The sequence below is a fragment of the Colossoma macropomum genome, unplaced genomic scaffold (genome assembly GCF_904425465.1).
Source record: "Colossoma macropomum unplaced genomic scaffold, Colossoma_macropomum, whole genome shotgun sequence".
Classification (NCBI taxonomy): Eukaryota; Metazoa; Chordata; class Actinopteri; order Characiformes; family Serrasalmidae; genus Colossoma; species Colossoma macropomum.
The window spans coordinates 14,642,895-14,668,101 of NW_023494793.1; the positions used below are offsets into that span (position 1 = coordinate 14,642,895).

At 39.3% G+C, this 25,207-nt stretch overlaps 1 protein-coding gene and 1 pseudogene across 1 annotated transcript in view; both read left to right on the top strand.

Annotated features, from left to right (window-relative positions):
• LOC118813329 (proprotein convertase subtilisin/kexin type 5-like) overlaps positions 1-25,207 on the top strand; it is a gene marked incomplete at its 3' end in the record, with an annotated part of 69,344 nt that overhangs the window by 24,705 nt on the left and 19,432 nt on the right. Inside the window, 16 exon segments of the mRNA XM_036578597.1 lie at positions 371-488; positions 635-823; positions 1,059-1,195; positions 1,324-1,449; positions 1,580-1,682; positions 3,103-3,296; positions 3,921-4,005; positions 4,923-5,026; positions 6,108-6,243; positions 6,354-6,469; positions 13,664-13,766; positions 13,936-14,072; positions 15,941-16,141; positions 17,955-18,023; positions 22,902-22,944; positions 23,043-23,185. Of these exon segments, the coding sequence (XP_036434490.1) occupies positions 371-488; positions 635-823; positions 1,059-1,195; positions 1,324-1,449; positions 1,580-1,682; positions 3,103-3,296; positions 3,921-4,005; positions 4,923-5,026; positions 6,108-6,243; positions 6,354-6,469; positions 13,664-13,766; positions 13,936-14,072; positions 15,941-16,141; positions 17,955-18,023; positions 22,902-22,944; positions 23,043-23,185 (2,004 nt within the window).
• LOC118814143 lies at positions 3,315-3,433 on the top strand (annotated as a pseudogene).

The following is a 25,207-nucleotide window of genomic DNA, read 5'->3' on the forward strand; positions in this document are numbered from 1 at the left end:
TCTGAAGTCACTTCAAAATTCTACTAGTTGGTATTTTTGTGAATTATTTTGTTGGGGCTGGTGAAAGTGGTGTGAAAAGGTTCTATGTGAAAAAGTTTTTGTATCTGAGCCAAACCAAACTGTGTAGTCTGTAATCATTTTAATGCACAAAATTTCTAAAAATTGAATCGAATGACATTCGAATTTTTTAAAAATCTGTTAGAAACTAACTCTACTTTTAATATTGTCATGTTTGAACACTTTTATAAAATAAGCTTAAGCATTAACCTTGGTGTAATAATTACACCATCAACAAGATGTTCATTTGTTTTTTTGCACTTGTTCTCAATGTTTGGTTGTTTAATTATGTATGTGCTGCATTTATTTACAGTAAGCCATCTGTATGGGTTTGGACTTATGGATGCGGAAGCCATGGTCAAAGAAGCCGAGCGATGGAAACCAGTTCCCCCCCAGCACATATGCGTTGAGAATGCTGATAAGCAGATAAGGTGCTCACATGAGTCATCACAATGGCAACTCTTATCTTAGAGACTTTCTTAGACTCACGTACTACCATATGTGTAAATAGCTCATGTTTATTTTGCTGTTCTGAAACTACATGTATGATTATATACTATAACTCTTCCCTCTAAAGGACAATTCGTCCGGAGCATGTGGTTCGGTCCGGGTACAAGGCAACAGGCTGTACAGATAATGCAAATAACCATGTCATTTATTTGGAGCACGTCGTGGTTCGCATCACAATTACTCATCCACGACGAGGGGACCTGTCGATTAACCTCACCTCTCCTTCAGGGACGAAGTCTCAGCTCCTCGCCAACAGGTAATATGGCCTGGCAGTAACAGTTTCGTCCAGTTTTGTAGCAATTCATTTAAGTTTCTGATGAATGCATGACAGTTCTCTTAAGTTCTTACTGAACTTTCCCAGAGTTATTCCATTTTTGAAAATTCTTTATTATTTACTGGAGAATTTCACAGTTAATGGCAGTCATTTTGAAGACTTGCTGTGTCATTGTCTAAAGGCTGGCTAAGTGTACTTGTGCTTTATGATGTTGCAGGCTGTTTGACCACTCAATGGAAGGCTTTAAGAACTGGGAGTTCATGACTACCCACTGTTGGGGGGAGAAAGCTGCTGGAGAATGGACACTCGAGGTCTATGACACGCCCTCACAACTCCGCAGTCAGAAAACTCCAGGTACATCTGCTGATCAGACACCAAGTTCATAAAAGTAATTTCCATTTAGCTTTGTAGGCAAGAAGAATGCAGGAACATGGGTTTCATGTGCTTGCTTGTAGTTGTTGCTCACTCATGTGTTTTTCCAGGCAAACTGAAGGAGTGGTCGCTGGTGCTTTATGGTACCTCAGTGCACCCGTACTCCTTCCGCAGTGAGAAGCCTCGCTCTGCAGTGGAGGCTCAGGGTGATGAGGAGTACGGCGAGGAGTATGTGGGTAGGTGTGATCTTCGTTCTCACTAACATCAGAAAGGTTGCCAGGGCATTCCTTTTGAGCATTCTGTCCACTCAAAGTAGAGTTCCAAAGTCCCATTCTTTGATCCTGTAAATCTGTCTTCTCTTGAAAGGCACCTGTGACCCTGAGTGCAGTGATAATGGCTGCGAGGGCCCTGGGCCTCATCAGTGCATCAACTGCCTGCACTACTTTCTGAAGTTTAAGAACAACACCAGGTACAGTGCACCTATACACACACGTGCATGGATTCTAACTAGCATTTTGGTAGTGAAGGATATAACAAATCTTCTAAATCTTCCAATTGTCTGATTTAAATAATTCTCTAGGGAATAAATTTAAGTTTTTATTTTTTTTTAAATGGTTGATGTAGGCTGAGTTCGTTCTGTCCATATAATCATAATCATTATGATTTTGTTATAATGCTTTTCAAACATTTTACTAACAGACTTGATACTGTCCTTGTCCACACATATCAGGATAATTCCCTCCTCCATCTGCTTCAAAAAAACCCCAAAAAACCTTCATTCACACCAGCATTTTTGAAATTTCTGTGCAAAAAAAATGTCATAAAAATGTCCAGCAACTTACGAAGAAAATGTGTACTGTGCAAAATATAGAGCGTGAAGCTGAAAGAGAGATTTTTATCAAAGTGGCAGCGGCCTGCTATAGTAACATTAGGCTTGTTCAGGCTGGCAGACCTCCCTGTGTTGTGCAGATTACTAAAGTCTAATTACTGCCAGAAAATAAAAGCTTTAAAAGTGAAGAAATAAACTCTGCCATTTGCAGCTGTGGGGTTGTTTACATTTGTCATGGCCATGCCACTGTCTCCAAAACCTCCACACAGTTCTGATTAGTCCTGATGAGGCAGAGGAGAGTCTGACCTGACTTTTTTCTAATTCCAGTTGAATTGTTTTTTTTTGTTTTTGTTTTTTGTTTTTTTAAATCATTTGGTTCTAAATAATTATTCTAAAGATATGTGCCTTGATTCTGAAGCCTTGACACCACAGTATAAAGCTAAATTCAGTTGTAAACGTTATCAACCACCAACATGCTGAGCACACAAACAGCCCAGCTGTCAGAATATTTCAGACTGAATTAATAAAAAAAAACAACCATCCACAAGTTAATAGCCTGATGTCAGCAATTTAAAAAAGCTGTGTTTTGCCAGTCTACCCAACAGCATTTAAAAAGGTAAAAAAAAAAAGAAAAAAAGTCTATTCTGGTGATGGCAAAAATCTCAGTTTTCAGCAATCTAAAATAGCGTTTCCATGTAGAGGGGAGGCCAAAGTAAGTTGTCAGAAATATCTGGATAGGTGTGGATGATGTGGGTCAAAATCTGAATCTGTCTGAATTGAGAAAATGTGCCAAGATCAGTTAGCTTCTAGAAAAACAACATGGCACATGCTGACAACAGTATGTTAGTGATTGATTCGGTTTTCTCTTTTACATGGGCGCATATACACACAGTTACACTTGAGGCACACATCTGCAGCTAATGAGTTTTTCAGCCTGTGACTTTTGCCTTTGTTTCTTGGAGAAAGATTTTCCTCATGGCTGTCAGCTGTTGTGTTGTCTGTCTCAGACGGCTCCCCCTTCCTCTGCCTCTCTTTCCATCCTTGCCTCTCGCCCCTTCAGGATGTGTGTGCCCGAGTGTCCGTCTGGCTTTTTCCGAGACGATAAGAGACGTTGTAAAAAGTGTTCGCCTCTATGTGAGTCCTGCGTTGGCAGTCGCAGCGATCAGTGTACTTCCTGCCGGCCTGGACTCTACCTCAGAGAGGGAGCCGGCATGTGCGTCTATGCCTGCCCTGAAGGCTCCTACGTAGACCATGGTAAGTCATGGGGGGTAGGCTTACGGCCATACCACTCTGAGAACGCCTGATCTCGTCTGGTCTCGGAAGCTAAACAGGATTCGGTCTGGTTAGTACTTAGATGGAAGACCACCTGGGAATACCAGGTGCTGTAAGTCATTAGAGTATAAATCTCTGGCCTCAGTATTTAGATTTGATTGAAGATGTAGCATCATGAAATCTCACCACTATTATTTTAGTAAGATTATGAATAATTAAAGAAATACACTGAATACACAGGTTTTAAACCATTTGGAAGTAGCCCAGTGATTTTTATTTTAGCCAATGAGAAAATGCAGCACATGCTTAAATATTATTATAACTGACTAGAATCTGTTCTACTATTACAAAACATAGACATAGTTAAATAGGCACCCTCGGATTGACGCACGTGTGTTTTCCACTTTCCATCTACCACCAGTACAGCAACAAGCATTATTTCTTCTTTTTTACGAAGAGAATGTTTTATCCACTTTTATTTCCTTCCTCTCAAAACCCCAGACTTTTAACCACAGTACTACAAACGCACCCATCATCTGAAGAGTTTTAATGAGCTCAATGGGATAATTACATTGTGCTTGAGGTTTTACACCGTTTCTGTCGCAGGCTCCAGCAGGTGCCAGAAATGCAGCGAGAACTGCAAGAAATGCACCTCCGCGAATATCTGCACGGAATGCAGGCCGGGGCTCAGGTAATTCTTCTTCCATGCAGCCTGTTCCACATATCAGAGCACGTTTCTGTGGTCTGGTATCTACACTATTCCTGCCAGTGTGTCAAAACTCTAGCCAAGATTTGGCCTGAAATGTAGTTGGAACAGCCTTGTTGGCTTCCACTGTATCCTTATATCATTAGAATGTTGTAACTCGAGAACTCTGTATTGTTAGCATGGAAACGTCTATGGAAATGAATGAACGTCCATGGAAATGTTGTCCAGTTTCTGAGGTTCAAATGTGTGGCGAAACACTGCATTCTCTAGAGAGTAATCCCACTTCACAGTTCCCTGGTGCACTCTGTGATAGCGTTAGAAGACGCTCGAGTGAAGGAGGTGGAAAAAGAAAGAAGGGAAGAAAAACGGGTTATGGTGCAGAGAGAACCTCCTAATGCGGAGCAGCTGTGTTCTGTGAGCGATTTTAAAATATGTTCCAGGAGTGACTTCTCTGGATTGGCCGTAAAGGTTGTTCACCCGCACATTTGGACTTTAATCCGTACTTTGTTTAAGCTTTTCAGACTTGTTTAGACTACTGCAGGTATGAAAGATGGCTGACAGGACTGAAATTTAGCTCATACTACATTTTCTGCCCTCTCTTTTTTTTTTTAAAGTGTAACTTAAGGCCATTGAACTAACAAAATGGTAATAGGAGTCTACTTAAATTTCTGAAGGAAGTCAATATCATTAGTCAAAGTATGCGGTTCACTGCTGTTGTAGGAAAGCTTTAACAGGCTGTTATTCCTTAAAATGTTTTAAAAAGTGATTGATTTACAACAAATGCTTTGTGCTGCCAATGTCAGCTTAAATGCAGGAATTTTTTTTGAGCTTTAAATGCTGTTTTTTGTTTTTTTTTTTTTTGTAATTCTGATTGTATCCCTCTTTATCTCTCTCCCTGCTAGTCTACAGGGGAACAAATGCCAGTTGACGTGTGAGCCGGGCACATACTATAATGGGCACAAACGTTTGTGTGAGCAGTGCCATCCTGCTTGTGCTACCTGCGCAGGTACCTCCATTTATTTATTTTTTTCCTGTATGCACAAAAGATTTACATGTTTTGGCAGGCTTTTGTTATAAGGGTTCTCATTTCCAGTAAAGGACCTGTTTTGTTTTTAAGCTGTTTTAGTTTTTGTTTCCTCCACTTTATCTCAATATTTTCTGCAAGAGAATCTGTTCTAAACATTTTAATCCATTTTGTATGCAGGAGCCATCCATGAATTTGCCTAGTCTGCCTGCGTATTGGCACACTGTCTCTGTGCCAAAAGGAACAGTGTTGTGTAACTTGTGCAATAATATAGATTCAGTGTAAGGTCGTACATGAATTGTCGTTACTGTAGTTTGGTATAATTTTGTTTAGAGAATTGTTTTCTTTTTCTTCAGTTTTTGAGTCTCAAATTTTATGCCTTTAAAGGGATTCTCTTGCCAAAATAAGAAATTTAATACATAGTGTAGTGCTACAGTCCCCTAAATGAGATTATCCCGTTTATAGACTAACAAAAACCTTTCAGATTATGTATCTTGATAATGAGAGAACCTTTTGAAAAAGTTCAGCTTCTTCTGCCTCAAACGACAGAAATTACCCCTCAGATCCTAAAGTCAGCCTGCTAGCTGCCTCCTGTCTTCTGGCTGAAAGGGTAAAAACTTGAAAACTTGTCTCTGGAGTCCATTTTGTGCTGTATAAAGAGAATCCCTGTGTTTTGTTTTTTTTTGTTTTTTTCTCCTTACCATTTTATTCATTGACTGGGGTTATACTTGCACTAATGTTAACTTCGTTGTATTTATTAGGCTATAGTTAACAGTCAAGATGGGTTGACACCACAGGGGCCACAGGGATTCCCAATTCTTTGATGAATTTGAATGTGTGCTTTGTACTGTAGTGAAAGAACACTTATGAACAAAAACATGAAAACTAAGGCTTAGGGATAATAATGTGCTACAGAATACTACATATCAAATAACATATTTTAGCACAGAATGCCCCTTTAAACCACATTTTGTTTCGTGGGGTGCATGAAAATAGCATATAATTTGTATCAGAGGTGAATGTCTGCTTGCTTGATAGTTTTAAGCATGTGTCTTTTACTCAGGTACTGGTATGGAGGCATGCACTAAATGTGCAGAGGGATACTATCTGGAGGAGTGGCGGTGTGTGCCCACCTGCAGTGCGGGATACTACATGGCAGAGCAGATAGAATACGGGGAGGTCCAGAAGTTCTGCCGCAAGTCAGTACTGCGCCACATTTAACTTTGCCTTCAGCAAAGACTGCATTCGGTAATTAAAGGTGTGCTAATTCCTCTGAAGTCTGAGTGCTTTGTTCTGGGTCCTCCCCCAGGTGTGACCATACCTGCTACACATGCACAGGCCCAGGGGAGAGGAACTGCAGCACCTGTGTGAACGGCTACAACTTAGAAAATGGCGTGTGTGTCGTCAGCACAATCTGCAAAGATGGTGAGTACTATATATTTGCCTGCTTTCTTTCCTCCAGACTTTCAGCCCTCCTGTCTGTTAATCGTTTCCTCCTGCTTTTTATTTCTTTCGTCACAGAGCTTCTGCCTGAGGCATAAAACCATTGTTTTAGGTTTCACAGAAGTGTTGAAAAGACAGATGGCCCTTCGTCACCTTTTGTATTACTATTGCTTTGCCATTAGCACTGCCTGTTAAATAGCGGATGCACAGCTTTTCATTTACTTTTCTGCGAGAAATTAAATGACAGTCCTTGAGATTCTTCAGCATTGCTATACCTTGTCAACTAATTTGTCCAGCATACAAATGTTTTTTCACAAATCTATCTCAAAGTTTACTTGTGGTGGAAAAAGATGAACATTCTTAAATTTACCTTGAGGTTAGGGATGTGCATTCTGACTAATCTTGACATTTGAGTGTCCATCTGAATGGATGTTTGGTAAATCGCAGAGAAGGAAAAATCATTGAAAAAAGCCTCTTCAGATAAGCTAATGAGCTAATGCTAACATTCGATCAAACCGGTATAAAGGGGTTCACGTTTTTTTTGCAGGCTGAGGCTTTTTTTCTGTTTTCGAAACGAGAGATGCATATTGCTGTTTTTTCTGTGCTATATTTTTTGCACACACACTTTTCTTAAGAGTACTTTCCGCTGTGGCCGCGTGACTGCCTGAAGGCTCTGGTGTTCCTGTAGCCTACAAGAAAGCAATTAACATGACTCACATCATTTTAATGTCTATTTAGAATAAGGTTATTCTTTTGCTGTTAGTTTTTGCTCTTGGTATTATTTATATATACCAATTATAAAGTAATTATCATTTTATTTTGGCTATTTATTCATTTGCAGGACACTGAAAATTAGCTTCACGCCACAAGCTATTGTGGTGAGACCTCTACTAAGCAGACTTCTACTGTAAACCCCCCTAAATGCAGGATGCTGATGCTGATAAGGACTTCATTTTTTTTTTGGTAGATGATGCACCAACATGTTTTTGGACCTAGCTAACATCTGCTAGAATAGTTAGCCTGGTCAGTGATGCAGCTTCATATTCTTAGCAATGCGTTCTTGGCAGCACATTCACGCTACAGGCACATGTGCTTCAGAGTAACATAGTGTAGTATAATATACATGCTTACTAAAACACGGTCACGTTTTACAGTCCTCTTGATGAATAAATTTCACCTAATTGTTAGCCTACTTATTTTCTGTACAAAACCGGGATATCAGTATCTAAATACTGGCATCTTGGATGGTTGAAAAGAATACCCGAGTACCTGTGCACATCCCTAATCAAGGTTCCTAAAATTTTTTGCAAATGTCACCCAAGCGTACTTTGAGAATTTCTAATTGATAAAAAGGCTTACTTTTACAGTGGAGGATACCAGTAATTGTATAGGAAGTTTTTCTTAATTACACAAAGTGTGTAATAATGGCAATAGCAACAACCAAACTCCACCACTGTAAAAATAATGCCCAGAAATATTGATTGCTGATCACTTTCTAAATATTTGTTCTCCTTTTCCTCCCTATGATCTTTCTTCATGACTCTTTTCATGACGGATTCCAAATCACACATGGACCTCCTCCAACCAATCTACCGGATTTAAAACCTGTCTCACCTGACCTGATCACCTGATCTGCATCATTTCCTGTTTTATGGCCCAAATCATCTGCCATGCTTTTCCCTCTTCTCTCTCCTCTTCCTGCTCTGTGGAAAGCAAATGAAGAATCATGGGCTGAGGGAAGTTTCTGTGTGCTGGTGAAAAAAAACAATCTATGCCAGAGGAAGGTTCTGCAACAGCTGTGCTGTAGAACGTGTTCTCTAAAGGGCTAAAGGAACCATTCCGGCCCCATCTGCCACTCACATTCCGCTAATTTATATTTCCAATCGAGAACCTCTAATACGGGACAATGCTGAGAGGTTTCTCGGTGCCAGAACTACAACAAACCTACCTTTACCTGTGTGTGCGAGTGAGAGCATGTGTGTGCGTGCGTGTGTGCATGTTTTTTGGAAGAAACTGTCAGGGTGTTGTGACTGGGATCAATAATAAACAACAAATCATACATGTCAGTATTTTGTGACCAAAGCATGGATGCCAAATTTTTGTACCTTTTTTGTTTTGGGTCCAGAGATAAAGTCAGAGAGGCACACTGAAGAAGTGATGTTTCTTTGTTTTTGTCTTCAGTTTAAAAGTATGATGGCTAATGCCCAGTTTTGCGGATTTTTATAGATAAATCTGAAACCATCACTGAAGCCCTTAACTGTTTTCAGCTTCAGCTACACCTCTATGAGCAAAGGGAAGGCCTACACTTAACAGTAGAGTCAATCATGCCATAGTTTTATCCATAAACAGCATTTTTTTTCACTGCAGTACAACAAAGAACTGGCCTTGCGTTCAAAGTGGCCTAATTTCTGCCGTTAATGTCATTGTTATTGCTGATAAGTGGTCAGTTTTTGACTTGGGATCTCTTACTGTTTAGAAATTCATCACCTCAGGCTCTCTTAAATGTCTGTCTGTGCATGTGTTTGTTTGTTTGTTTTCCCCTGTGCGTCTTTAACTATCAGCACACACTATGTATGAAACAGGACTTGTTTTTAATACATAACAGGGTTCAAAAAACATTTGAAAACCAGCAGTTTTCCTCAAAGTAAGTGATGAGCAGTTAATCATTTATGGCATGCGATTTGTCTTCCCCCTCCTCTTTTATTTTGTCACTACTGGGCATCCTTGATACGCCTTCAGAGTAATTGATTAACGCACATATTCTCTATTATCTATAGTTTTTCAAAGCTACTCTGCAGTAGACAATTTTATATTGTGGAATTCATTGCAGTGACACTGTGTGTCCAGGTGGTTTGTGATGGATGGCTTGAGAGAAAGGATTAAATGTGGAAATGGCTTGCCACGCAAGGCCTAATGGCACCCAGTGAAGCGTTATAATGGTTTTATGTGTGTGCTATGCACTGCACTGTCTGTTTAGCCTTCAATCAAACTTTATCCTTTCATCCGTGATTTCAGCCTTTGTCGCCTTCTTGTGACCGTTCACGCATCAGTGAGTTATTTTGAAAATGACATTTTAAATGAGGGGTTTTTTTTGGTCTATAGGACTTCAGATGGCCATGCAGCATAGTCCATTATTCACACTTGGTTTTAGAAGTAGTTTATTATGGAGTATAATGCATAATCAATTCTCATATACTCTTTAAAAAAAGATGTTTATTTCAGAAACAACTGGTGCTATCGATATTATGGGATTGTTACAGATATAATGGGATTTGTGTTTTTGTTTTTGTTTTTTTTTTGGGGGGTGGGGGCAATTTTGAACCCCTGGCGATGGATCCACTGTGACAGGGTCCACCACTTATCTGTGAATTCGTAGGAATATTTTTAATCCAAAATGGTGGAAATCTGGAAAACCATAACTGTATACATACATCATGGGATTCAGAGTAACACTGAGAAAATGTTTGTTTACTAATGGTACTAGGCGAAACGGGCTAGCGTTTTGCATCCCTATAAAACATATTTGACCAATCCACTTGTGCTTAAAGTAAGAAGATTTTTATGTCTTTTATTTATGAATAATTGATTTATTTTCATTTTAGGCCATGTGGTTTGAGATGACATAACCTTTTATTTATAAAAATGATTTATAAATGGTTACAGTTCAGATGAGTCTTGTTGTGCGGGTCTGTTCCGCCACTTCATTTTAATTATGTATTCATGACGTGAGAAAACGTTATGATCATAAATTGTCTGCAAGTACAGTACATGCAATGTTACATAACTAATGTTATATAGGATTATATAAATGTTTTACACTTATTCTGTTCTGGCAATGATTTTTTTTTTTAAATGTACATATGTATTTTGATCACTATTAACCTAAAAATGTTCCTGAGCCCAGTTTTGTTTGATGTGGTAGGATAAAACATGATTTTTTTGTTTTTGTTTTTTTAATTAAATTTTATATTTCTGTTTTTAGCCACCTGCCACGACATAGATAAGAATTTGTTGTAGTAAGGGCCCTGAGAAAAAACGTTTTGTTTCATAGAGAGAACTGGACAGAACAGTTTACTGATCTTTTTATTAATGAATTTTAAAATAAAAACAGGACTCCTCTGAGAGTGCAAATTAAATGATGATTTGGCCCTTTTTATTTATTTATTTTTGTTAATTGACTGCTATGGTCATTTAAATGATGTCTGCAAAGTAAATATGACTGATTTAACCAGCTCAGCGTACACTGGTACAAGAAGTTATATCGTTTGGGAAGAAGTACCATACAAAGACAAAGCTCAATTGATGCAGACAGGCAGATCTTACAAAATTAGATGAAAAAGGTTGTTAGTAGGACTGTTCGGGGTCTTCTGGCAAAACTCTGGCTGTGAATTTTTGTCTCGTCCTGAGTTCCAATTGTTCCAGTCAGGTTGTGGAGCTGGAATGTATTTGCTCTCTTGTTTTTTCCTCACAAAAGGGCTTTGTTTTGAGGGGAACAATTCACTGCTTGACCAAGAGAATCCCAAGTCATATGTGTTGGGGACAACACAAGCCCTTCTAGATAGTGACAATGAGTTTAAAAGAGAGAGAGTATTTTCACAGCTGCTTGTTTTGATCTGTGGCTGTTTCCTCCTAAAAGGAAATTGTTTGAATATTTGAGGTCCACATCATGTTAAAAAAATGTTTTTCCTCTATATTGTCAGGTACGTTTTGCATGGTAAAATCATCTGAAATATGAGGTTAAAGGAGGTTAGAGTCTGGTTAGAACGTTAAATGTCAATGTTACCCAAAAAGTATTTGAATATCTGCAAGTATAATATAGTGGAATTACAATGGACAGCAAATATGCTGTTATTGAGAACAATATATTTTTGTTCTTATTGTGAAGTTTACTTGACTGCTTTTATTTTGGTTGGAAAACTATCAAAACAAGTGCAAGTTTATATAACTTTATTTGCAGTTTGAACTTCATAACATCAATAGCTTAGCCAACCAATTTAGATGTGCCTCAGTGCTCCAAACATCTTTCTTTTTCCTCTTGGTCAGTTTTTCATTTTTATTCCTCAGGACCTAGTGTCTCATATTCTTGTGATTACACAATTGCATCTGTGGCGAGAGCTTTTCTCACAGCAGTCTTGCTCAGTGTTGGGGTGTTGAAGAAATACTTGGTTAATGTCCAGCTGATAACCTCTCCCTTGTTTCTACTGGTCACAGCTGGCAAAAGTCTTTTTACTGTGTATTGTGCAAACCTGCACCCCCACCACACTATTATTTTCTGGGCTCTTAAACTTTTAAAAGACATTTATGAAAGATGGAAATTTTTGTAGGATTTTTTAGGGGAAAAAAATCTTATGTACTCAAGGAACCTACTTATTAATATAAGCACCTCCTGAAGAATGTTAAATGATTTCTAAACAGCTTCTGGGAATGACCTATGACATTGGCTTTGGCCTATGTTTTCACATTCTCAGTGACTGGCAGGTTAATTAGGGTCGTGTAGAGCTAGGTGGGGTCATGTGGGGTCATTTGTGGGCATTCTATTTAGGGGCATCAGAATTCAATAGGGTGTATCAGACCGTGAACCCTAGGGTCAGAAGGAAGGTCACCAGGCTATAGACCTCCCACTCTCTTTATGGGAAAACTCTCAGCTGCCCACAAAATATGTCCCTCAGCTTGTGGTCAGAGGTTATGCTATGTGTTTTTCCTTCAGGGAACCAGGGCACTGGCATTTTGATAGTTCTATTTATATACTAAGGAAGCATTTTAACATTACTTTGTAGAATACTCTGTATGTACTGAGCTTTTTATTTAAAAATATCTAAAAATGACCATACTGAATTGTTTCTTTTGATGCATAAGGATGTAGAGTTAAAGCTATTTATAATAACATAATACTTAAAGCTGATGATGCATTAAAGGGGTATTCTGGCACAAAACTTGCAATATGTTTTTGTGTTATGTAACATTCTGCAGCACAGCATTGCACCCTTCATTGCTTTTCAAACTTTGTAGTTTTTCAAGAGTTCCTCCCACCTATAATATACATAATCAGAGAGGGGGGGTGGTCCTTGACTTTAACTACTATGGCACCACTGTAGGAGGCAAGTAGGCATGTTTTACCAAACATTTTTCATTTTGCCAAGAGTGCTCCTTTGACTTTGCCCTTTCACTTTTAATCTATTTCAGACAATTAAGACTTGTAAGGCAAAGCAATTAATATAATTAAGACTTGATGCTTTCTGTCCTCGGCTCTTAAGCTGAAATCTTAAGTGAAAGCGACTAGATGGATTAATGTAAACAGCATTTCAACAAGTGGAATGGAAAATAGTTCCGAAAATATGTGTATAATAGAGCCAACCTGAAAGTGCCGACTGACTTAATTGTTCTGTGGTGAATGGGGTTTAATTATGGTGGGGCTCTCGAGGGCACTGACAGTATTTTGATCCGAGCATCCGAAATGTGCACGGCACTGTCTAGAACCTGAGACATGAATCAGTTTGGCATATTCCCAGGGCCCCTTTCCAAACCTTTAAACATGAGAACAGGTAAAACAAAGGTAAGCCTTTTCTGTCTCATCTTCACTCGACTTTTTCTCTATCTTGTGTGAGTGAACGATACTTGCTTAATGTATTTAGTACCATAATATGAACTGGTGGCAGCCCAAGGCTATTATGTATGAATAATATGAATCTGTTATGTATAAATGAATCAGTTTAGGGATATAAAGCTCTGATCTTACTTTGAAGTTATGATTCTTTAGGAGACGATCAAATGTATCATGGAATCTCAGTTTACACCTTGATTATTTTGGTATGATTCAGAATCACTAAAAATACACTGAATACACAAATGTGACTTGCGGAACTATTTACACAGTACAGATTTTTTTTTCCTTTTAACTTTGAAAATAGGCTGAGAATTTTATTTTGGCCAAAAACTTTGAAGTTCAAACCTTGAATATTATTATAATCACTTATAATATTAAAGAATCGCTGTAATTTAACTTACTGCCCTTATCTCAAATGAGAGAAGCTGCTGGAGTTAACTGACCTGCTAATTTCTATCTGAAAAAAAAAGTTAAATCTTCATGTTCAGCTCGATGCATCTTGACACTTTATGGTGCGTGAATGCGTGAATTTTTGCAGGAAAATGAAATAGTTTCCTCTATCACTCTACCAGGTGAATTTTTGACTGAAAACGGGGACTGTAAACCATGTGACATTACCTGCCACAAGTGCACAGGACCAAAGAATGACGACTGCCTCAGCTGCTTGTTCACCAGGTAACACAGTACCTCGAAAGGAGGACCCACACAGTAACTTTTAGTACCTGCCTTACAGGGATAGAGTTAACAAGACAGAGATTTGACTTGGTGCCAAAGATCCAAAATATATAATATCATTCAGATTTCACTTCACATTAGCTACTACGTACTTCACCCTCTCCTGCAGGGTCATGGACGATGGACGCTGTGTAAGGAACTGCAATTCTGGAAAGTTTGAGAGGGATTGGCAGTGTCATCGTTGCCACCATACATGCCATGAGTGCAGTGACGTGGGTCCTGACAAGTGCACCAGCTGCAACAAAGGTAACATTTCAAGTCACTGCTAGGTAGAATCAGAATGTGCCAAAGTACAATGTGTCCACAAGTCTGTAGACACCAGCTTGGCCAACATTTCTTCCAAAATCAAGCATATTTAAAGGGAGTATGTTCCCTCTCCACAGCTCAATGCCTGGGAGATTTTTTACCCCTCTTGCTGACGTTTGGCATTGGGTGTGGTGACCTTACAACAGGGGTACTCAATCCTGGTCCTGGAGATCAACCACCCTGCAGAGTTTAGGTCCAATCCTAATCTATCACACCTGATACAGGCAGCCTAAGACTGTTTAGTATGAATCATATTAATCTGTTATGTATAAATGAATGATTTTAGGGGTTAAAAAAAGCTCTGAACTTACTTTGAAATCATGATTTTTTCATAAGGCCCTCAGAAGCATCTGAATAATAGAGTCAGAACTCTCTGGGGTGGGAGATCAGCAGGAATAGGATTGGGCACCCCGACTCACGCTCATGTGCAGCTGCTCCAGAGCGTCCCATTCTATTGGCAGATCTTTTCTAAGGACATTATACAATATATGTATAATGTATGCAATTTAGCACCTGTGTCAGCAATTGTGCACTGACTAATTATTAGGGGTATATGGTTCCTTTTATATTGTGTAACCCAACTATACACCCTGCAGTGAACTAAACCAATGACATCTTGTACTAAATATACCACTACAAACATACCTTAAATAGGGATGGGCAATATGACGAATCTGGTCATTATTGTCATTGTCATTTTATTGTTATTGTCATTTTTTTTTAACTAAAAGAGCATAATTAGTGCTGTCAAACTGGATTTAGCGTAGTGCAGTGTGTGTAACCGAAGTACTCTCAAATGTGGCACTACCTTTTGTCTTATCAAATGCATATCATGTATTGTGTCTTCATGTATCATGATGATATATATTTTACCATATCACCAACCATATCAGTAAATGATATCAAATACATTTTAGACTGTTTGCGGCTTTATCAAGTATTCTTGAACACTCTGTTGCGCCAAACTAGAGGATGCCTCCCAACTACACTTGAATTTGTAAAGTTTACAATGATTTGGGCCATAACTACAATTCTAAGGGTTCTTTCGTAAAGAGAACTAAAGGTTCTTCTGTTGTTACAAGCTTCGTGTCCATAGCAGAACCAGAACCATAAAATGTTTCTATATGTTAGCATGACTGTCTGTTGTTGTCACGAAGCTTGAAACAATAGAAGAACCTTTAACGTTAGTTCTCTTTAAAATTGCATCATTACTCAGTCATCTTTCAAGTGTACTTAAATTCAGACTTAACCTTCCTATTCAATAAAACATTTAACGCTAGCTAGCTTCGGAGCTGTTTACCACTGTTTATTAATAGGGAAACCTTTTAAAATTAGCATGCATAGCACGCTAGCGTTAGGTAGCTAGTTATGTTGAGGACGAATTAATTACTCCGAATTAATTATATATATGTGTGTGTGTGTGTGTGTGTGTGTGTGTGCGTGTGCGTGTGCAGAGACACATAGGTTAGTTAAAGTTAGCATCTCCTGAGCTAGCAAATAAACATAGCAAGATAGCTAGCGTTAGGTTAGCTAGCCACAGAAATCCAACGTCACTCCTCAGAGGAACCACTACAAGGAAATAACGTTATAACTGAGTCTTAGACTTGATGAGTAAAAAAACTCAAAAGTACTAACTTAGCGTTCAGTTACCTACAGAAGCACAGAAGAGAAATACGCTAGCAATGCTAAGTCTGTGCTAGCCTTGCTGTGTTGTGCCTTTATATATTTGACCCCGTGGGGGTTCGCGGTAGCGTTGTCTCCTGTCTGTTTCTTTTTGCTGCTCTCATTTATGTGTTATGTTTTGACAGATAGGTTTGGAGTGGAGCGCTACTTATTTGACCACGAGTGTCGAGACAGCTGTCCAGAGGGACACTACCCTTCCTCCAAGAACATCTGCGAGCATTGTCCTCCACACTGCTCGGTCTGTAGCAGCGGCAGTCACTGCCTCCAGTGCGCCGCCCATTTCTACTCCAAAGACGGGACGTGTGTCAAACTGGAATGTGGAGGGGGTCAGTTCCAGAAAGTTCTGTTGCTCTTGCACTAGGCTGCCACAAAATGTGCTTTTCCGAAATCCCCTGAACACTTTCGATTTCCAGCTGAAAATAAGTCAGTTCACTCGTGTGTTTTCCTTGCTCGGGACACGCTCCTTCACTTTCACACCCTCTGACAGTCTTATCAGGAAAAAGCAAGGTGTTTGGTCTGTTCTCTAAAAATGTTAAAGGAAATTCCATTATGTTTTGGACTTTCTGCATAATTCAGTGGTTGAGATGTAAATAAAGACATTAAGAGTGGTTTGATGTAAAAACCTACATAGACCAGCATGGCTGGTCACCTGAAAAAAAACAGGTTTGTACTGGTCTTGTTCTGGTTTAGCTGGTCCCCCCAGCACGGCCATGCTTGTTGACCAGCATACCAGCGCATATATACATATATATATATATATATATATATATATATATATATATATATATATATATATATATATATATATATATATATATATATGGTAAGTTTCTCTACAATGAAGCATCCCTGCTGAAAAAACAGCACAGCACAGCATGTTTATGTATATATATATATATATATATATATATATATATATATATATATATATATGTATGTGTGTGTGTATATATGTATGTGTGTGTTTGTGTATTTATATAGTTTTGTTTGAATCTTTTGTTTTGGGCCAAAACAGTCCATATATGAAAACTTCAAAACAGCCAGTTTTGATTGTATTTTTACACACACACATATATAACACATATAACACATATAGCAGCTTAGCCCCGCCTGCTCACTCTGAAGTTATAAGGAGTGTTTTTGGCTCGACTGCTTTCTGGGTGAGGCACAATATAGAACAGCCAGTCAGAACAGAGGTAATTTATATATATTAGTCTTGAAGGCACAGTAACTTATACAGCCTTTTTAATTCTAAGTTAGAGAGGTTGGAAAATGGTTGTGTAAAAATGAATTATGACGGTTTTTGGTGCACAAAACCTCATACCTTGTCGTCAGGTGGAAACATAAAATAGAAGATAAAAGGTAGAATATAAGCCCTTTTAAAAGTACTATAAAACAATGTCTCAGGCATCAGGCAGCGCATTCATAAGCACTTCATGTAATAACCTTCTGTAAGGCAGCTTTGAGCGGCTTTGGATGTCGGGTTCCTATCACTACTGTTGTGGACAGTTCTGTCTCCAAGTTTTCATATAACGGCACATTTCACATCAAACCACTCCCAATGACTTTGTTTTCGTGTGAATAATCATTAAGTTGTCAGCAAAAAAAGAACATTCAACAAAAAAAAACACAGTAGCTATTTCACTTGCTAAAAGTGAGAGTTTTGAAGCGCTTCCACTTTCACATCTTTTCTCCATCACTGTGTATCAGGAAAATCTAAAGTAGAGATTTTCTTTAGCTGGTTATAACATGCAGCGCTGTTGATGTAATCGCCTTTACACATTGAGAATGAGAGATAGCCTAGAGAGAATGAGGGAGAGCTTGACTGAGATACTGAGTGAGCCTAAGTGTTGGAGACGGAGAGCGTTGGAACACAAATTCTTATCATTAGTGACAGACATGTATAAACGGATCCTCTGCCACGGCCCGAGGGCTTAGCTCCACACGCCACTATACGCTCTCCACACACACGCCTTCTCCTCCTCTCATACTTCTTCACACATGATCCGCTCTAATACGTGCTTATGCACACACATTCTGTTTATTCATAGTGCTTTTTTATAGGCCATTATAGTCTGTGAATATGCCCCTTTGCACTGCATCTAGCATTGAAATAACCACATTCTGTCCTCTGTACAGGTGAAGTGGCTGACGTGGATGATGATGACTGTGTTCCCTGTGAGGAAGGTTGTCAGAAGTGCCTCAGTGGTGGGTGTTCTTTTTGATGTTGTGTCAAGACATCAAAACCTACTTAGTCCTATACCAACAGATGCGATACTTCAATGCGTGTTAGTGCATCTCTTTAAACTCTTAGCACCAGCCTTTCTGAGTTCTGAGAAGTCGCTCTACACTACCACATGACAGATCTGATCTGTTGTTGACTGAAAGGAAAGAAAGGAACCCCCTTCTCTAGACCTCTGAAGTCGGGTGTCATTCTGCAGACAGTATTTTAGGTCTAAGCAGGTTTTCTCTATGAGAAAAATCATTGCCGTCTCTGCAATGCTCTGTGGTAAACAAAATGTTCCAAACCCAATATTTATTATCCTTTGTACATTTTCCTAAGTATCTCGAGATCCTCTGAATTACAATGTCGAAAAATGCTACATACATGCTAAAAGCAAGCTAAAGTAAGTCTACTAACTACAAGGCTGATATGGATTATTCTACTGAACTGGTTCAAAGTCCAAAACACATTTCAGACTTTTAACTGATCTGAACATTTACCAAACTACCAAAACTTTTGGTATTGTTTTGGTAGTGACTGTTTCAGTGGTGACAATTTTGGCTTATTGTGTGAGCAGACCTCAAAACCCCCAGCCAGTACATGACTAGCAAACACAGTTTGGAACAGTTGTACACATAAAAAATCATAATATTGAGTAAGAATAAATGTTACACAGACCATTTTTTTGTTTCAAGGTTTTTTTATTTAAAAATTAAACTCATGATAAATCTAAATCTTTTAACTTCACTTAAAAGAAACCAAAATGTTCTTACACATGAAAACATAAGTATTATTTTGACGAGTGTAAATTTAAGAGGTTAGGGTTTGGGACAGACGCCTCCCAATAGAAAAACCTATACCCTATAAATAACGATATTGTATATTTTTAGGGGAGTATTTTTAAGTACTGATGATATCCTCGATACACTCACACACACACACACACACATAAACACGCACACACATCTAAACTGCTAAATGCTTCTTGGTCGCGGGGGGAGTTGGAGCCTATCCCAGCTGTCATTGGGCAGAAGGCATGAAACACCCTGGACAGGTCGCCAGTCCATCACAGGGCAGACAGACAGGCAGACAGACACATACATTCACACTTACAATCACACCTAGGGGCAATTTAGCATGTCCAGTCGACCTGACTGCATGTCTTTGAACCAGAGTACGATACACTTAGTAAAGCATATTTTATCCCAATAACAATAAATATTGCCTAACTAACCAACTAACTAACTAACTTACCAACTAACTAACTTACCAACTGACTAACTAACTTAATTACCACATTTGACAAAGCTTGCTAGTTTGCGTGAAGTATTTTGTTGAGGTTGTCAGTCTAATGATGTCAAGTCAGTGTGCAGCAGTGTTAGCTTGCAGATAGCAATAGTCATATTTCAGCTCCTTAGCAACCTCGTAAAGTTTGGAGGAAAAGCGTCTGTACAGCAAAACATGCCAGCTTTAGAGCATCTTTGTTTACTACAGGGTCGATAGCGCCAAAGCAGCATTCCTGTTTCCCATAGAGAAAACCAGCTTAGAGTTCCTAATATGGGCATGATGCCAACTACAGGAATGACAACAAATTTATAAGAATTATGAGAATGGCAGTCATTTTCTTTAAGGGACACAAAAATGTTCACCTCTGTCCATCTTGAATGTTATTGATCAGCCAAGTGTCTGAAGTTTACTTTTTTAGTTTTCACCTCTAGCTATGAGGCTAATGTAGCTAAAAGGTAATTGAGGCTTATGTACAACGGTTAGCATTGAGGAAAGTGCATGCCTAAATCATCACACTGCTTCCAAGCACTTTCAGATGTTAAGTTATATCAAATAATCTTATGTTGTTTCTAAGACTATGACACATTTTTATCTATTCAAATGAAAAACCGCATAAGCAAGTCTATTCAAGCTCACTTGAAGCCGTTTGTAATGATTCAGACATGCAGTTTGCTCAATGATAAGTGGTGTGCATAAGCTTGCATTAGTTAGTTATGTTAGGGTAATAGCCAAAGGGGGGAAAGTAAAGAAGCAAAGTTAAGACACCAAACAATGTCTTGGCTGATGGGGTACATCTGAGGTGAAGGGGAGACTGGGCAAACTTGACTTTTCTTTTGGAATAACACTTTTATGGAATCGCATTTCATTTCTCAGGAACAGCTCTTGTTTATCTCGTGACTCATTTTAGCCGTTCGTAGACATTCTTACTTACCTCACACAGCCTCACACTGCTGTTTTCCTACCCGGAGGAGTTATCTCCACTATGCCCCCTTAAGTGAGTGTGCCAGGTTAGCAGTATGGGGGTCATATCTCCCTGTGTTTCTCACGGGCTCCATTCATCCATTTAAATTTGGAGCAGGGAAGATGCAAAAGATGAAAAGATGTCACACCATGTCACGTGCGGATCATCAAAGCGCCAGATACACACTGGTGCTGAAGAGATAAGTGCGTAATCAGACACGGGCCGACTGGATCAGATCAAAGATGAGGATGAGGGCGAGCGATAAGGAGTGCTGCTCCAGCTTCTCTGTGGCCCTCCCCTTGGTCTGAGGGGAGAAATCATTTTAAGCTTGTCATTACTGATGTAAAGCCTCAAAGTGGGGCCTCTTCACCCAAAATGGGTTCTGGCTGTATCTGAGTGTTCTCAGACTGCACCCTGAAACAGAAACTGTTCAATTTCATACATAATGGAATATCAAGTAGTGCTTCAAGAAAGCAATGCAATGTAACAGTGAATGGAAGCTAATTGCAGCTGGTATGACCCATTTATAACTGTTAAACCACTGATTTTCCAAAATTTCTGCATAATTAAATTGTTCAGATGTAAACGGAGACATTCAAAGTAGTTTGATGTGAAATGGTCCATTGTTGAGAAACCTATTTTATTATTCACAGTGGTGGTGATAGGAACCAGGGGTCACAAGGCCTACAGCCATTTTATTTACTATCCAGTACATCCAGTGAATCTACACATCACGTCTATATTTTGTTTGCTTGTTGTAATGTTGTTAAGGGTTAGAAGAGTAAACCTGGAAAGTAAGTTTTCTTTGGGGACTATTTTGCATACAAACGCCCTGTGTGTACCTCTCCACCATGAATGTGTCAACAACAATATTCTTTAGGCCAAAACTGTCATAAATCATAAATCATAAAACTATCTCAGGCATCAGAGTATTTGTAACCATTTTATGTAACAACTTTCTGTAAGGTAGCCTTTAGAAACATTACACACTGTGGACATCTGGTTCCAGTCACCACCACTGTTTACTATTCTGACTTGGTAAATTTAAAAAAGTAAATTTAAAATAAAAAAGTGGTGCAATTCACGTCAAACCACTCTGAATGACTTTATTTCCATCATAACGATTTAATTATGTGGAAATTCTTGGTTCTAACCAGTCACTTTAAGTTGTTTGCTTAAGTTGTGGCGCAGGCTGACTTATCTACATGCATACATTTTTCCTGGCATTCGCTCTTTAATTAGGTTAACTGTGTATCGGCCCAGCTCCTAAAATGGGGAAATGATTGCTCAATTTGCCTCAGGGCTGCGGCATTGTAATTATCCAAGTTGCTTCAAAACTGTCTGAGCGAATTAACTAGTGAGTAAGTGGATCAGCACTGGGGTCTCCAGTGTTGAACAATGTTAGCTTGCCCCCTGTTGGTAAATGGAGAGAAGAAGACAACAGGGAGCTGTGTGCTGACAACAGCTTTTCACTGAAAGTGTTCAATATGGTCCTCGGGACCAGGGCTGGCTCTGGGCTTTTGGGGGCCCCCAACTCGCTAGCTGATAGTAAAATTAGAGGCTTACTAATAACAGTGACTACCACAATGACTATCAAGTGGGTAATTGCTGTTTTGTTGATGGATGCTGTTGAATAGAGTTACAGTTTAAATTACAGTTAACCTTCCCAGCATTCTGGATCCAGTGGTCTTTCTCACTACGCAGTACTTCTTTCTTATCCAGCTAACTTTAAGCTTAGTTTGATCTGATCCTGGTGGCAGTGTGGACAGTGTTGGTATTCTACTGTTATAAATGCTTTACTTATTACATAGTCAGGTGGTATGATTTCTTTTTCCTTCTGCGGTGACTCCTCCTCATGTATCACTTGACTGGCTGTTCATCATAAACGTCATACTTTATTCACAGCCTGAGTATCTAAATCTGCTTTGACAGAGAAACTCTAGCCTCTGTTAGGTTGTGTAGTTTTTGAAACTTAGTCAGAAAGCCTGTCTAAGTTGAGCCTGCTTCACTGAGGAGACCCCAGATTGACCACTTCTTGTTGTCCAACAACACGCCAACACAAATGGCATAGTGTAACACACACAAAAAAAACCCAAAACATATCTTCATCTTTAAACCTTTTCTCCTCATCTCCTCATTTTCTTCAGATGCGTATGTTCTTTTTTTTGAGACATGATAACCAGGTGCTTTTTTTTCCCCCCTTCACTTGTGCCACCTAGACATCATAACGATACTGTAATAATCCAGTTGTTACGGGGTCCGCTGGTGGCCATGGGAGCTCTAAGCAGCTGCTTATGTCGCTTATTAGGTAGAATCTTTGTTGCATGGGACCTCCATCCAGTTAAAATTTTGGCCAGAGCCAGATAGTAATAACAATTATAAAAGGCCCATATCATGGAAAACTGTATTTTCCACTCTTCCAAACAGCCTGTTTAGTTCTAAGGAATATAGGTTGGAAAATGGTCATATAAAAATTAATTATGACCATTTTTAATAGATTAAACATCACAAATGTTACATGTGGACCTTGAGGAAAAGGATAAAATGCAAGAAAAGTGTAGGACATTGGGCCCTTCAACCATCTGTAGTTAATTTCTTCTCTTTTGTTTGCCAGTAAATCCGAAGCACTGCTTGTCCTGTTTGGAGAATTATTACCAGTAAGTCTTTTGTGTTCTAACTCTTATAATTATGAAATATAAGGTTCAGTTCTTTCATTCTCTCCATGTTACGTAATGTTTTTTTTTTTTACCTACAGATTGGGGTCAAGCTGCCACAGAATCTGCCCTGAGAGAACGTTTGCAGATAACACCACCATGATGTGCATGCACTGTGACGATCATTGTGTCAACTGTGATGAGTCTCAGTGTTACCTTTGCGAGGAGGAATACTACCTATCAGGTGCGAATAACATGTTTTTCTTTATGAGGCAGTTATCCAGAAGTTAGCCAGAAAAGCTGAGCTAATGTGCATTAAGTTGTGGAGGTGGTTCTGATAGCTGGGTCTGGCTGCAAGTGCATTTATGTGGCTGCCTGGAGCAGAAAAATAAAGGTTTATGTGGATGGCAGGTGAAGAGAGACAGACATGCTGCTACCAGCCTGACACCCGCTCACCTCTCAATTAAAGCTGAGAGGAGACACGGCTGTAAGGAATAAATTGACACCTTAGGTCTTTCTCTCTTTCGTTCTTTTTCCATGTCAATCTTGCTAGGTGGGATATTTTGGTGAATAGTGCGTTCATATGGTTAACACAAAATTAGAAAACTGTCATGTTACCAAATCATAGCTGTTGCTTGTTGGCAGTTACGTGGTCATCAGCAACAGGCAGATTTATCACATGAACAGTTAGGAGTGCGATCCTCTAGGTACTTCTTGATTTGGTTCGGTTTTGGTTCTTTTTTCTTTTTATAGACTACATCTTAGGGGTCCCAAACACATTCATTACATGGGGGTCACCAACCAGTTAGTCTTCTCCAAGGCTCCAAGAGGAGCCAGTTGAAAAAATGGGTAAAATAGTGAAAAGTGTCCCAATTGCTTTTTTTCAAGTATGAATCTTAACTACATGACTACATAAACACTTATTTGTGCACATCTCAGTATTTTTAAACAATTGTTCTGATTAACAATCCACGATTACTTCTACTACTACTACTACTACTACTATTACTACTAATAATAAAAATTAGTAGTAGTACTACTGTAAGTACACTTCAGGGCCAAAAATATGTGGAAACCCCTTTCAGCTGCCATAAGATGTGGAATTTCTGCCCTACTAGATCTGCCTCAGTCAACTGTAAGAGCTTTTATTGTGAATTTGAAGCCTCTGGGGCAACAACAGTTCAGCCACAAAGCAGTAGAGTACGCAAACTCACACAGCAGGGCCGCCAAGTGCTGAAATGCATAAAAATCACTTCAAATCCTCTGTAGCATCACGCACTATTGATTTCCAGACTGCCTCTGGAAGCAGAAGAACTGTTTGTAGGGATTTTCATGAAATGGGTTTCCATGGCCGAGCGGCTGCACACAAGCCCCAGGTCTCTATATGCAATGCCAAGCTGAAGTGGTGTAAAGCACACTGCCACTGGACTCTGGAGCAGTGAAAACATATTCTTTGGAGTGATAAGTCACACTTCACTTTCTGGCAGTCTGATGGACGAATCTGGGTTTGGCGCCAGGACAACGCTGCCTACAGGAACGCATGGTGCCAGCAGTAAAGTTTGGTGGAGGAGGGATAATGTTTTGGGGCTGTTTTTCAAGGTTTTGGCTAGGCCCTTTAGCTCCAGTGATGGGTAATGTTAATGCTACAGGATACAGATATTTGTAGCATCTGTTTGAGGAAGACCCTTTCCCATTCCAGTACGACTGTGCTCCTGTGCACAGGCGAGCTCCATAAAGAATGGTTCGATGAGTTTAGTGTGGAGGAACTCCAGTGGTCTGCATAGAGCCCTGACATCTACACCACTGAAAACTTTTGGCATGAATTGGAACATTGATTGCGAGCCAGGCCTTCTCGTCCAACATCAGTGCCTGACCTCACAAATGCTCCATGGACTGAATGGGCACAAATTCCCACAGACACATTCCAAAATCTGTTGGAAAGCCTTCTCAGAAGAGCGAAGGCTGTTATAGCCACAAAGGGGAGCCAACTACGTATTGATGCCCATGGCTTTGAAATGAGATGTCCAACAAGCTCTTGTAGGTGTTATGATCAGGGGTCCACATAGTAGTGTATGTAGTGTTTAATGAATATTTTATATTTAAGAAGACCAGCATATCCTTTTTCTGGGTTGATCACACTGTGCCATAAAATGTGGTTGTAATTCTACGTACACAGCACATGGAGGGGTTTGTTGCTTCTTATTGGTCTAACTCATATATAGGCAGGTCACAAGCTCTTATTACGTTACATTTCCTCACGTTCCAC